Source organism: Rhincodon typus, chromosome 13, assembly GCF_021869965.1.
Source record: "Rhincodon typus isolate 14 chromosome 13, sRhiTyp1.1, whole genome shotgun sequence".
Classification (NCBI taxonomy): Eukaryota; Metazoa; Chordata; class Chondrichthyes; order Orectolobiformes; family Rhincodontidae; genus Rhincodon; species Rhincodon typus.
In genome coordinates this window covers 46,809,151-46,824,258 of record NC_063344.1, presented here as the reverse complement: position 1 = coordinate 46,824,258, position 15,108 = coordinate 46,809,151, and the positions used below count along the sequence as shown (strand labels likewise).

The window sequence follows — 15,108 nt, the reverse complement described above, 5'->3', positions numbered from 1 at the left end:
TATCCCCTCCTCCCACCTCAAGCCCCACCCCCATCTCCTACCTACTAGCCTCATCCCGCCCCCTTGACCTGTCCGTCCTCCCTGGACTGACCTATCCCCTCCCTAACTCCCCACCTACACTCACCTTTACTGGCTCCACCCCCGCCTCTTTGACCTGTCTGTCTCCTCTCCACCTATCTTCTCCTTTATCCATCTTCTATCTGCCTCCCCCTCCATCCCTATTTGTTTCAGAATCCCCTTCCCCTCCACCATTTCTGAAGAAGGGTCTAGGCGCGAAACTTCAGCTTTCCTGCTCCTCTGATGCTGCTTGGCCTGCTGTGTTCATCTAGCTCTACACCTTGTTATCTCAGATTCTCCAGCATCTGCAGTTCCTACTATATCTGTTTTTAACCATACTGCTCATTGCTGACAACACCAACCAATACTGGGTCACTCCCTTACTGAATGGCAAACCGGTAAGAATGGAGATGACACTGGAGTGGTGATTTAATTGATACCTGGAAGTGTGCATCAGAAGCAGGCTGCTCTCTCTTTAGACAGAGGTGGTCAGTTAGTTCAGTTGGATGGATGGCTTGTTTGTGATTCAGACTCACATCAACAGTGTAGGTTCAATTTCTGCACTGGCTTAGGTTACAATGAAAGATTCTCCTTTTCAAAATCTCTCCCCACCTAAGGCATAGTAAGCCTGAGGTTACATTGTCACTAGTCATCTCCCTAATGAGGGAGGAGCCCTGTAATTTGGTAGGACGATGGTGACTTTACTTTTATCAGAAGCAGCTGAGGCACATTATGCTTCAACCCTCAAAAACAGAACTAAGAATGTACACAGGTGAAGCAGAGCATTTAAGGGATTGCATAAATGTGAACATCCAGTTATACTGTCATTCTTAAGATTGCCCTTATTTATTTTCAAAGGAAATTTTCCAGGTTTATAGGTAAGAATGTGGTTGGAGAAAACCAAACTCAACTTGGATGAGGTAAATCACCTGTCAGATTTGGAGACAGATCAATCACAAATTCTGAAGAACTGTTATTGTTTTCAATGGGGATTTGGGAAGCATGGAAAAGATCTCTGTAAAGTTAAAACCAAGAATTAAACAACTGAGTCACGTTTCCCAGCAAAAGAATAAAGCCAAATGCAGCATCTTTCAAAAAAGATCAAGAAGTGTTGCTTAGGAATTACAACATTGGTGAGAAGTGGGTACCAGCCATCACTGCAGCACAGTTTGGATAGGTCTCCTAAGCTCTACAGACCAGAGCCGATGTAGTTTGGAGAAGACATGCCGATCAACTCTTGGCAACCAGAACAAATATGCCAGAGCCAACATTAATTGAAGACTTACAAAAACCATTGCTAAATAGAGATCTGGATATACCAGATGATAGGGCAGTAACTGGAGCATCTGGGGGAGACAGTACATTAGTGGAGAATACCATGACATTGTGCAAATCTCTGAATGTTGAGTTATCTCAGGAAAAGACATTGACAGATGGTGTTCCTAATACATCTAAAATACTAGAACTTAAAGCCAATGAGGAAAATAAACAGATGCCCAAGGTACGCCAACAACCACAAAGGAATTGACATGTCCAGAACGTCTTACCTACTGGCTGTTGTATTTTTGATTGTAAATATTGTGAATGTTTTCATTGCAGGAACCTCTGATGTAAAGGGGGAGCGATGTTGTGTATTTGTATTAAATATGGTGGACTGCCACTTTAACAGTCTGATCATGTAAACAGCTATTTTGGGCAGAATAAACATCTCTCCCTAATCTTGCTGCCTACAAAGTGAACATCTCCTCAATAAAACTCCTGTTTAACACTTCAGCCTTCTGGTCCTTCTTGGAACCTTAGCAGGATCCTTGTTGTTCCTCTTTATATTAATGATCTAGATCTTGGAGTGCAGAAGACAATTTCAAACTTTGTGGTAAACTTAAGAACAATTGTAAACTAAATGGAAGAGAGTGAAGATATTCAATAGGACATCAAAAATCTGGTGGAGTGAGTGGAGATGTGTGAGGCAGTACACTGAAACACAGTACATAGAAAGAACATAAAGAGACAGTATAAAATAAAGAGTGTGTGGGCGCAGAGAAACCCTGGTGTAAATGTGCATAGGTCATTAAAGGTGGCAGGAAAGTGGAGAGAGAAGTTAATAAAGCATACGGCATCCTGGGGTTTATCAGTAACGGCATAAAATATAAAAGGAGGAAAGTTATGTTGAACTTGTATAAGCCACTAGTTAAATTTTTGCTGGAGTATTGTATACAGTTCTGGGTGCCACATTTTAGGAAGGATGCAATCGGATTGGACAACACGCAGAAGGATGGTTCGAGGGATGAGAGACTTCAGCTGTAAAAATATCTGGATGAAGTTAGGACTGTTTTCCTAGGAAAGGAGAAGGTCAAGAGATTCTCACTAGTAATCATGGCTCATCAGATTGTAATCTTATATCCACATTTCTGACAACCTTTCATCCATTACTTAACAATTAGACAATATGCTTCTTTTTTATTCTTCCTGCCAAAGTGAATAATGTCATATTTTCCCATGTTATACTCCACTTGCCAGATCTTTGCCCGCTCACTTAACCTATTTACATCTTTGTGGAGTTTTTTGATGTTCTTTTCACAAATTACTTTGCTACCTATCTTTGTGTTATCAGAAAATTCAGCAAATTTCTGTCCCTTTATCCAAGTCATTTATACAAGTTATGAACAGTAGAGATCCCAATATCAACTCCTGTGTGACATACTGCTTATTACATCTTGCTAACCCGAAAAAGACCCATTTATGCCTGACCTGGTTCGTGTTAGTCAGGCAATCTTCTATTCATGCCAACATGCTACCCCTACACCTGGAGCTTTAGTTTTCATAATAACCTTTGATGTGGTTCTTCTTCATATGCCTTCTAGAAATAACAAGATATTACGGCAAATGACCTAAACTTTGTGTTGAAAACAAAAGTTAAGAGATAGAGAATTTTAGCAAGAACAGCTGATGACACAATCATCAATGGCGCAGCAATTAAAGTTAGAAACGTGCAATGGTTTGGAATTTGTGGTGCGTAGACATCTCAGATGCCTACAGGATTGGAGGAGAGTACAGAGATAAGGGGAGGCAAGGCCATTTAGAAATTTGGAAAACATTCTGTCAACTCCGAATAACTCTCTCACACATTCTATCAACTCCGAGTAACTCTCACACATTTAATAAATACGTTATTACATTTGAGCTTCAGCAGCAAAACACCTGATTACAAACCTTGTATTTACAATCCTCACCACCAGAAAGGATGAGATCATTCACTATATTCCAGTCAACCTTCAGAATGACTCCATCGTGTGCTTTCCACTGTGAAGATGAATACAAGATGAGATAAGAATGCAAAGAAATCATATTCTTTAGACTTTTGAAAAAAAATCTTTAAATATACTTGCATCATTGAGACAACTCTCAAAAATATGTGATCTGCCAGATCAGAGAATCTGGAAGGACAGCCATTTTTGATTATTCCTATAAAACATGAAAACTCAAAAATAAATCAGTGTACAAAATTAACATAGCCCTGTGATTTAATCAAACAAATAAATTGAATTGACTGCCAGGGTCAGATTTGAACATGTTAATTATCAGCCAACTATAAGTCATTGACTGAGATTTCCTGGTCATGAAAAGCAAAATCAATTTATCTGAACACATTGTGACAAATGATGTTCTGCAACATACTCACTTAAGCAGCTGACAGCTTTTATTTACTAAAACCAGTATTTTTAAATGGATTTTACTCGCGAACGTCAATATTCAGTCAATTGCTGAGAAAAATCAACTGAATCTAAAATACAAAAAAGCACAAATGATTTATATAATCAACCACGTTAATAATGTCAAGTGCAACTCCTCTGACTTACAAGCTATGTGACATTCCCATTTTTATCAATTTACAACTATTTCATGTCCATTTTTAGCAACCTTATCCAAAACAAGTCTAACAATATGCCACCATTACTGCCCTCCCTCATGGAATAGCAAGCTTTTTGATTTCAAAATCACAGACCATAAACCTGAATGAAAATGGTGCACAAAGTTCTCGATGTCCACTACCAATCAAACATATTCACTGTAAATTGTATTATTATTGTCTTTTCATGGCAGATCTATATCTTAGTCTAAGATCATCCATGCGCCCAGAACAACTCCAGACTTCTCAGTTCCACCATCCACCATGTGCATCACTTCTTTCCTCCATTGAATTCACTTCTTGACTGCCCATTTTTACAGCAGTGCTATCTACTGGTTTTTCTCACACCAACTGTAATTAAGTCTTTACCTTTGTGGGCTATTACTCTATTCTTCATTTTTTTCTCATCATCATCTTTATCTTATTCCTCAATTATCGTTTCCTATATACAGAATATTTACCATACTTTTGTGCCTCCTTTAACTGATTCAAAGGCTGCTGCAACAATATATAGCTGCTGATCTAACATTAAGACCTGGATGAATCATAATTACTTCTAGTTAAATGTTGGGTCAGCTGAATCTTTTGGCTTTTATTTGAACCTGCCCATGACAATGTCAACCTCCTTAGCTGGCAAGTCAAAAAAAGTCCATATTTTTGGAACTTTGGCCGCTGTTTGAAATCAAAAGTGAGAGGTGGGTTGGCTATGATTGATTAGGTACTGTCGTTAAAAGGCATGACAGTGGATAGGCAATGGCAGAACTTTTTGGAACGAAGGTATGCATTGCAACAGTTATGCATTCCTTTCTGGACCAACAACACAACAGAAGGGTGGCTCAGCTATGGTTAACAGAAAAAAAATAATATCCCAAGAGGAGTCATATAAAGTTGTTAGAAAAAGCAGAGAGTCTGATGAATGGGAGCAGTTTAGAAATCAGGAAAGGAGAGCCAAGAAGTTAAGCAGGAGAAATTGAGTATTAGGGTAAACTGGCGAGGAGGATAAAGGCAGACTGTAAAAGCATCCATAAGTATGCAAAAGAAAAAATACCGATGAAGGCAAATGTATGAATTTTGACCCCTTACATTCCAATATAGGAGAACTAATAAGGGAGAACAAGGAAAATGGCAGAACAATAAACAATTATTTTTCTTCTGTCCTCAGGGAAGAACATACTTTCCTGAAATACTCGGGAACCAAAGGTCTGATGAGCAAGAAGAATTGAAGGAAGTTAGCATTAGTGAATAAACGGTGATGGAGAAATTGATGGAACTGAAAGTGAATAAATTCCCATAGCTTGATAATTTCCATCCTGGAGTACTAGAGGAGGTAGTAAAGGTAGCCAAGAACATGTTGAATGTATTGGCTGGATGCACATGGGATTGGGGCTAATATACTGGCATGGATTGAGAATTAGTTAGCAGACAGCAAACAAAGTAGGAATAAATAAGTCTCTCTTTAGAGTGGAAGTCAGTAGTTAGTGGGATTATGCATGGGTCAGGGCTTGGGCTCCAGCTATTTACAATATACAACAATTAAGATGAGGGAATCCAATATAATAATTCCATGTTTTTTGGCAAAACTGTTTAAGTGAGATTTTGATTGGTACAGAGGTTGTAAAGAGGATTCAAGGCAATTTGAACAAGTTCAATGAGTGGGTAAATACGTTGCAAACATAGTACAACATGGTTGAGTGTGAAGTTATCCACTTCAGTTGGAAAAATCAGAGTGGCAGGGTATTCGTTAATTGCTAAACAAAACACAAAGAACTGCAGATGCTGGAAATCTAAAATAAAAACAGAAAGAGCTGGAGATACTCAGGCAGTCTGGTAGCATCTGTGAAAAGAAATCAGAGTCAACATTTCAAGCCCAGTGATCCTTCTTTTGAACTGATCGGAACTATAAATAGGTTGGTGTATAAACTAAAGACAGAGCGATGGAGGGGAAGGAGTAAACCACTGGTAGAGATTTAGTCCTGAGAGAAAGAACAACAGCTGGACAGACAAAGGATTGGATAATGGTGAGCCAGGGAGAAAGAAAAGCTGCTAATGGAGACCAACCTTTCTAATGGGTGAAAGTAAGTTGGCTGTGGTGAAAGCAGCCCATGTGATGACAAGGCCTGGTGTTTGGGGTGGGGGAAGGGCATAGAACTGCATGCTCAGGCCCTAAAATTATTGAATCTGATATTGAATCCTGAAGGTTGCAGGATGTCGAAGTGGAAGATGAGATGGTGTTCCTCCAGCTTGCGCTGAGCTTTGCTGCAGCAGGCTCTTTCGAGGCTTTGGCCAGGGAACACAGTGTTGTGTTGAAGTGACAGGGTCATTTTTGTGAACAGGACAGTGGTGTTCCACAAAGCAGTTGTCCAGTCTGTGTTTTGTCTCCCCAGAAACACTGATAGGGTCCTCCTGGTCCTCACTGTCTACCCAAGCAGCATCCATATCCAAAGAATCAGAAGCTGCTATTTCCACCACTTCCAGCAGGATGCCACCACCAGACATATATTACCCTCCCCTCCCCTTCTCAGCCTTCTGCAGAGACCATTCCTGCTGAGATATCCTAAACCACTCCTCCTCCACTTTCAACATCTCCCCAAACCTCATGGCACCTTCCCATGCAATTGCAGAAGGAGGAACACCTGCCCATTTACTTCCACTCTGCTCACCATCCAAGGCCCCAGACACACTTTCCAGGTGAAGCAGTGATTTACCTGTACTTACTCCATCTAGTGTACTATATTCACTGCTCACAATGTAGTCTCCTCGACACTCAGGAGGCATAATGCAGACTGAGTAACTGCTTTGCAGAACACCTACATCTGGTCGCAAAAATGATCCCGAGCTTCTGGTTGCCTGCCACTTCAACATATTACCATGTTCTCTGGTCAACATGTCTGTCTCAGGCCTGCTGCAGTGCTCTAGCGAAGCTCAGCCTAAGGTGGAAGAACAGCATGTCACTTTCTGCTTGGGGTCCTTGCAGCTTCAGGAAACAATACTGAGTTTAATAAGAACCTTCTTCCCTGTCCTTCTCCCATCCTTACACACCAGGCTTTGTCACCACATGGGCTACTCGGATTACAGCCAATCCAATTTCACCCACAAATGGTCCCCATTAACAGTTTACTGTTCTTCTCTGTTCACAATTATCCATTCCTTTGTATGTTCAACTGCTGTTCTCTCTGTCTCCCTGAGCTCTATCTCCATCTATTGTTTACTCCTTTCCCTTCTCCTCCCTGTCTTTAGCATATATACCAACCTTTTCCAAGCTACAATCCGTTCCAAAGAAGGGCCACTGAGCCTTAAAACAGTGGCTCTGTTTTCTTTCCACAGATGCTGCTAGACCGACTGAGTTTCTCCAGCTATTTCTGTTCTTGTATTAGTTAAATGGCAATAGATTAGGAAATGTTAATGTACATTAACTAGTGGCCTAGGTGGCCTTGTGTATCAACCACTGAAAACAAGCATTCAGGTGCAGAAATAAGGTTGGAAGTCAAACAGTATGTTGTTCTTTACTGCAAGAGGATTTGAGTTTAGAAGCAAGGATGTCTTATTGCAGCTTTACAGGTTCTTGGGTTCACATTTGGAGTACTGTGTGCAGTTTTGTTCCCCTTACCACGGAAAGGGTATACGTGCCACAGAGGGAGTGAGGCAAAGGTTTCACCAGTATGATTTTTGGGATGTCAGAATTGTCATACAAGGATAGATTAGGTTTACTAGGCTTGTATTCACTGGAGTTTAGAAGAATGAGAAGGGATCTCATCAAACCATATCACATTCTCACAGGGCTTGACAGACTGGATGCAGGGATGATTTTTCTCCTAATCGGGGTGATTTAGGAAAGGATCATGGTCTCATATTATGGGAAGGCCAGTTAAGATGAAAGTGAGGAAAAACCACTTCAGCAAGGAAGGTCATGAACCTGTGGAATTCTTTACCACACAATGTTGCGGAGGTAAAGTCACTGAATACATCTAAGAAAGAAATAGATAAATTTCTTAATTCTAAATTCATGAAGGGCTTTGGGGATCAAGTGGAATATGACACTGAGATAAAGTTTGCCATGATTGTACTGAACGATGGAGCAGGCTCAACACTCCTGTTATGTTTCTAAGGTGAGTTCCTTTTCCATTATATATCCCAATATCACGACTATTTTCTTTCACATTTACAATATTACTTATCACTATCCATATCATTCTTCCTCTTCCTCAGTGGTATTTTTATTTTTCAAATACTTTTTAAACTGTATTTCCATCCTTTTCAATAAGACTCATTTAAAAGACACTCGTCCAGATCTTCCAATCTCAATAGACAGAGACCCTGACAGTCAGGCTATGGGATGCCTTGGAGGTCCCAACATACTGAATATGCAATAATTGCTCAGGAGATTTCAGTTTCCAATGGGTTTGGAACCTTTCAGATAAGTTCTCAATTCTGAGTTAGAGTTGGAAACTTCGCAAGGTTCCAACTTAATTACTTTAGTAAATACCTGGGAAAAATCAGAGGGCCTAAAACCTGCTCTCTTCTGGCTGATTATATTACTGAGCTGGCCCTATACTGGAAGGTTTCCTGAACACCACATTTCTCAAGAGGCTTAAATTGGAAGTTCAGACATGTAGCTCCAGGAAAAGGCAAGTAAATAGAGTGGCAATTCATTGCGATTGCCACTTCTCAAAAGCTTTAGCCCACTGACTCACACAGATTCCAGTGTCCTGTCCTTGCCCAAGCTCCAGTGGCTCAAAGATCTAGTAAGTTCATTCTAAGATCTTGGCTCTTGCTTTGAAATCTGTATGCTGTTCACCTGACGTGACATCAGTTATATCATCTCAACGTATATTTCTGTTTTTGACATTTCTGTTTCAAACCTTCTACTTGTTATTCTTCAATTCCTCCACAGGGGATTGCATATCCATCCACCAAACAAATGCCTTCTGGAGTGCCTTCAGTGAATCCCTATACTTTTCCATCCCCTCCTGGCTTTCAAACACTTTGTGAAAATTTTTTCTTCAATTATGTTTGAGATCCTTCATCTTTCTACTTCTTTCTTGGCATCCATATTGTTTCTTATAACTCACTTGTCACTCAGACATCTTTCTATAGACAATGAGTTCTATTAGATATAGAAGTTATTATATACTCCATCTATTGGAGACAGAAAGTTAAAAGTGCATTACTTAAAACAACGTTAACATACCAATGCAGTTTTAGTTATTGCAGAAAACTAACATTTGTGTTGAAAAACCCACACTTATTCCATTGCTGTTCTCAGATATCAAGGGCCGAGTTTTGCTGAGAAAGGGCATCTGATCGTGCATGCTGCTATTAGTGTGCAACTCTGCTGGCCACTTAGCCAGGAAAAAATACCCCATGAATGGAACACCAACCTGTGACATTTGCAAAGTTAATGCATTTACATTTAATTACACACTAAACTTGCCACAGAAAATTAGGTGTAGCAATTAGCAAATTAAGTACTCTTTTGACAATGTGATGGTTGCTAATGACTTCAACCAAACTCTTTATGAAGTAGAGTCTCAACCCTTCAAGCTCAAATTGCTTTGTGAGATTTATTCACATTTTTGGTGGTTACTTCTCTTTTCTGCCTCTCTTTTTTAAAAAATCTCTTGATTTATCTATTCCTTCTTTTTATCTGCCTATTTCTCTTTCTATACCTGATTTCATATTGAATTTGCGCAGTTTAAATTACTTTATTAGTCTTTGCCTTGTTAGTCTTTGCTAACTATTTTTCAATCTTCAAATCTCATTGGTTTAGGAGATGTATTATTAGATCCTTTGTTCACCATGTTCCCAGATGCTTTATTTGTCTGATGACGTCGTTACCAGCTCATAGTGCCAAGTACTTTATTGGCAACTACAAGTGTTCAAGTCTATTTGACAGGGAGTGCCATATGCCAACATAGTTGGACTTCAAATATCCTACTGGTTGCATTTCTGTATTGTAACAAATTCAACAGATCATGAAGATAGTCTACCCTTAGATAATGTGTGTTCTAACTGCTTTTTCAAGTGTTTTCGTAATTAATGCTGGGTTGTGATTTTCTTAGACCTTTGAATTTAATTCATCCATTTGAAATGATTAAAATCCAAGATAGAAAAATAATTTCATATAAAAGTAATACTAATTTTTTGGAAAAAACTGGACAGATGGAGTTTAATATAGGAAAGCGTGAGGTCATGCACTTTGGTTGGCAGAATCAAAAGGCAGATTGTTATTTAAATGGAGAGAGACTCCAAAAAAAGTACAGTTCAGAGGGATCTAGATGTGGTTGAATGGCACTGTGCTACATCAATGTTGGATCTACAGCAATATGCCAGCAGTTTTTGTGGAAAACACTGAATGTGTTGCAACTAAATGGACACGTCTCAACACTTAAGGAGAGTAGTCCTCTGCAGGTCAGAGATACCTGTCGTCAGTGGCACCACAGATGACAAGCTGCCTGGGTTTGTATCTGTGCTAAAAGGTAAGGCAAAATGGAACTACATTGAGTCTATAAATTGGGCAACAAAGAACAAAAAGGCAAGGTAATGTGGAGATGCTGTGATCCAAATAAACACAAAGTGTGGAGTGCTAAGAAAGCAAGAGAAGAGTCCTGAGATACACCTCATGACATGTGCTCTTGTCTCTCCCTGGACTGGCAAAAACATGACAGAATAAAGTGGTGATGCATTTCAAAGTGCCATGATGTGGACATGCTGGTGCTGGACTGGGGTGGACAAAGTCAGAAGTCACACAACAACAGGTTATAGTCCAACAGGTTTATTAAAAATCAGGTGAACTGAGAAGAAGCAGCACTACGAAAGCTTGTGATTTTAAATAGACCTGTTGAATTATAACCTGGCGGCATGTGACTTCTGACTTATTCCAAAGTGCAGCACTGAAGTGGATAAATTTATTCTAAATGAGTCAGAAATATGCTGTGATGATGTAGTGAGGCTGATGTGTGACCAATGTCAAATCCTGTGGATGGGGGTGTATAGGCAGTTGCTATCCAGAGGCCATGTTTTGAGTTGTTGGGGACTGCTAGCCAAGGTGGAGGCCCAAAAAAGCAAGTGGTAAATTGAAGCCGCCAGGTAGCTGCTCTGACTTTCATGTGGGAAGTATTGCTGTCTCACTCAGCCACGTGGAAAAATAGCAAATGAGATGAGAAACATGTATTAATAAGACATTAATGCATGCAAATGGACCTCTCACCGTTCACCAGTAAGGTTCTCAATTCCCTGCTCAAAGTCGAATAATAATGTAAAATTGAACTTTGTTTCTTCCTCAATGCAAGAATCTTAATTTTCCATCGCGTCATATTTTCTCTTGATCACCCATGTCATTCAAAGACTGAGAAAATTCAACCACTGTCTCTGTGCCATGTTTATTGTACAATGGCAGTCAAAAGCTTAAGCATGAAATCATGTCAATATTCCATCAATCCTATGATACCTTAATATACATTGCCCACTTTTCACTTATAAAAAGTAAAAATAAGTTTACACGTTTTCAAGTAAGTAATTTTCTGGGATTTTTTTTCACTCCCAAAACTATTGGCTATTTTCTGCTTGTTGACTCATTAATTAGTATAGATTTGGTCATGTTTTAAAGCAGGTGAGGTGAAGTGTACAGCACTTGAGGCCAAAGCTATATTTTGCACCACTATAATTAGTATTGAAATATTGCTCAAGTTTGTGACCATTTTATTTAATTTGTAGAACACAATAAAAGTAAGTATTGACTGCCATTCCAATTAGGGCTTTTTTTAAATTGAACAGCTTATGCACAATGATGTGTTTTATAGTCCCTTATAAAGCTGCAATCTTAGAAGTCAAATTTTTGGAAGGGATCTAAACAAAACATATTGCACTTTCATTGTCAAGATGAAAAAGGAGATCTGTAATCTGAAATGTCTAATCCAGGAGTTCAGCAGGCAGAACCATTACAGGTAAAGGCAGAGAGAAGATTAATTAACATAGTATTTACATTATTTACATAATACTGACAAAATGAACATCTTGTAAACCTTAAATGTACAAACCTGAAAGAGTTTGGCATTTGGTTGTAGAGGTTTAATAATCAGTTGTTTTCCTGAGGTGTAAAGAATCTTGTCTGAATCTGGACCCCATGCTACTGAATATACTGGAGTACCTAAGAAAACATTAAATATAATATATACAGTAATTACTTCTAAATCTAATTCAGGTGACTTGGTTAATTTTTCTTTAAGAATTTTTTTATATTGGACAATAAAAAAGTAAATAGCACCACAACCTGCAGTAGGCAACTTGTATACTGTATAAAATACCTCTGTACAGAAAATCCTAAAAATGACAGATCTTAAGGTATAAAATACATTATATTTTATTCAAAATTTTATAACGTTATTTATGCTTACCAGCAGAATTGTATCATTTTTGTATAAGATTTAGCAATCAAACAATTTTGCAGGCTCAGAACAGTATGGAATATTTACATTTTGTCCTTTTTTTCCTGCTTTCTTGAAGTATTAGGTTATTGTTAGGACCACAATAATCAAACACTCTGGAACACCTTGTCAAAACATCCATTCATTTTGCAAGAAGCGAAATAATGCTTTCTGGCGTATGACAAGTAGCCAGGAGAAGTGGGGCATGGTGCTGAAGTCACTGTATTAGTAATGCAGTCAAAACCAACAGTAGCAACTGGTGGACTCTCAATTCAATAAAATCTGGAACTATAGCGAGCCTTACCACAATCAGGTAACCAGCGCCAATTGACGTAAAAACCTAAATAGTTCACAAATGTCCTTTCGGGAAGGAAATTGGTCATCCTTACCTTGCCTGGTCTATGTGTCTCTCATGATCGACAGCAATGTGATCGTATCTTAATTATCCTCATAAATAGCCTATCAAGTTACTCATTTGGAATACACTACTAAAAGGTATATAAAAAAAAAAATCGAAACCAAATAAACTTCCTAGCATCCACCTCATCACAAGAAACCAGACCTGTTGACCCTGCAAAGCCCTCCTTATCAATATCTGGAGGATATTCTCTAAATTTTCTCACTTTGTCTCAATAGACAAACAAGAGCCTGACAAATTCATACCTTACAGACAATATTCCAGACCCCTCCATCACCATCCCTGCATATATCCTCTCCCTTGGATAAAGCAGACTCTGCACCGGTTGCAATCATACCTGGCAAAGAAAGATGGTAGTGGTGTTTGGAGGTCAGTCATCTTAGTTGTAAGACATCTCTGCAGGAATACCTCAGGGTTGTGTCCCAGGTCCAACCATCTCCAGCAGCTTCATCAATGACCTTTCCTTCATCATAAAGCCTGAGCTGGGGATATTTGTTGTTGATTATATAATGTTCTGTACCATTTGTAACTCCTCAGACTCCTACAGCACTGCATGTCCAAATGAAACAAGACCTGGACAATATCCCTGTTTGGGCTAAAACAGGGTAGTAACAATCAAAACTCACAGATGCCAAGCAATGACCATCTCCAACAAGGGAGAATCTAACCATTGTCCCTTAACATTCAGAGCCATTACCATATCTGAATCCCCCACTAACATCCTGGGGATTACCATTGACCAGAATCTCAACTGGACTCACCATATAAAAACACTGGCTACAAAAGTAAGTCAGAAGATAGGAATCCTGCAGCAACTAATTCATCTTCTGACTCATCAGAGCCTGTCAACCATCTATAAGGCACAAGTCAGGTGTGTGACAGGATACTCTCCACTTGCCTGGGTGGGTGCAGCTCCAACAACACTCAAGAAACTTGATATGTTCCAGGATAAAGCAGCCCACTTGACTGGGACCACAACCACTAACATCCACTTCCCCATCACCAACACTCAGTAGCAGCAGTTTGTGCCATATACAACATGAGTTGCAGAAATTCACCAAATCTCCTTAGACAGCACCTCCCAAAGCCTTGACCACTCCCATCCAGAAGGACAAGGGCTGCAGATACATGGGAACACCATGTGGTACAGCTGGAAAGGAGTTATCCTGGGCTCCTCAACATAGACTTCATGGGGTGTGAAGTTAAAGATCAAACACAGGCAAGAAAAGCCCCTGCTTTGCAAGTTGAGTGGGGAAGGTGATAATGATGGGTCAGTGGTCAAAAAACTGCTGATTGTTTTAAGGAATTGTACCCTGTTGTGGGTGTAAAGAACATCAGCCTGATGACGACTGGTTGGTTCTTAGGTAGTTGAGCAGCTTGTGGGTGTCAATGTTACAGGGAAGAGCCTTTGGACATCTGGAAATACATGTCTCTTTCTCTCTCTCCAGTGAAAATACCAGAAGCTAAAGCAAGCTAGTTGCTTTGTCCCATTAGTTGCTGTAGGCCGTTGTTTTTAATTTTTTAAAAAAATCAGACTTTTTTATGTGTGAACCAGTCACTTTGTGTCTCTGAAAGAAACTGAAGGAAAGGATGACAGAATTGAAGGACATGGGAAACTAAAAGATTACCCCAGCACATCCTAAGTATTGGTGCTAATAAACTGTTTCCTCAGTAATTTTTCCTTCCATCCATAATACCCTTTTTTTGTTGCTCTGTGTCTGTATGTGAATCTGTAGAGGGGTTTTAGAAAAGAGTTAGAGTTTTAAACAGTAGAGTTAGAAGTTGATAACACAGTGTGGAGCTGGAGGGACACAGCAGGCCAGGCAGCATCAGAGGAGCAGGAAAGTTGACATTTCGGGTCGGGATCCTTCTTCACACCAGACCCGACCCAACCCGAAACGTCAACTTTCCTGCTTCTCTGATGCTGCCTGGCCTGCTGTGTTCCTCCAGCTCCACAGTCATCTCTGACTCCAACATCTGCAGTTCCTACTATCTCTGAGAAAGTTGGAAGTTGACAGTTCATCGTTATTTACCGATGATTAAAATCTGTTTATTTGTATTAGGTAGTTATTCTTAAAGCACGGAAACCTGGTCTATGTTTTCTGTTAACCTGAGTCCATTAGACAGGTAAATTGGGGACTTTGTGTATTTTGATTAAACTTAACTTTTTTTATGACTGAGAATAGTGGAGCTTGATTTCCAGTGTGCTACACCAGTGTGGCATAACAAAAGTTTGAAAGTTCTGGCTGTGACCTGAGTGGTCTCATCCCACATGTAGTACATCAGCTACCACTGAGCCTTCT

General features: G+C 39.6%; 1 protein-coding gene across 2 annotated transcripts in view; it reads right to left on the bottom strand.

The window, feature by feature from the left end:
* Positions 1–15,108, bottom strand: part of ift80 (intraflagellar transport 80 homolog (Chlamydomonas)) — a 164,202-nt gene that overhangs the window by 131,200 nt on the left and 17,894 nt on the right. For both annotated transcript variants that reach the window (XM_048604261.1, XM_048604260.1), the window contains 2 exons: positions 12,001–12,110; positions 3,268–3,357 (listed from right to left, as the gene is read on the bottom strand). In XM_048604261.1, the coding sequence (XP_048460218.1) occupies positions 3,268–3,357; positions 12,001–12,110 (200 nt within the window). The remainder of the gene's footprint in view (positions 1–3,267; positions 3,358–12,000; positions 12,111–15,108) is intronic.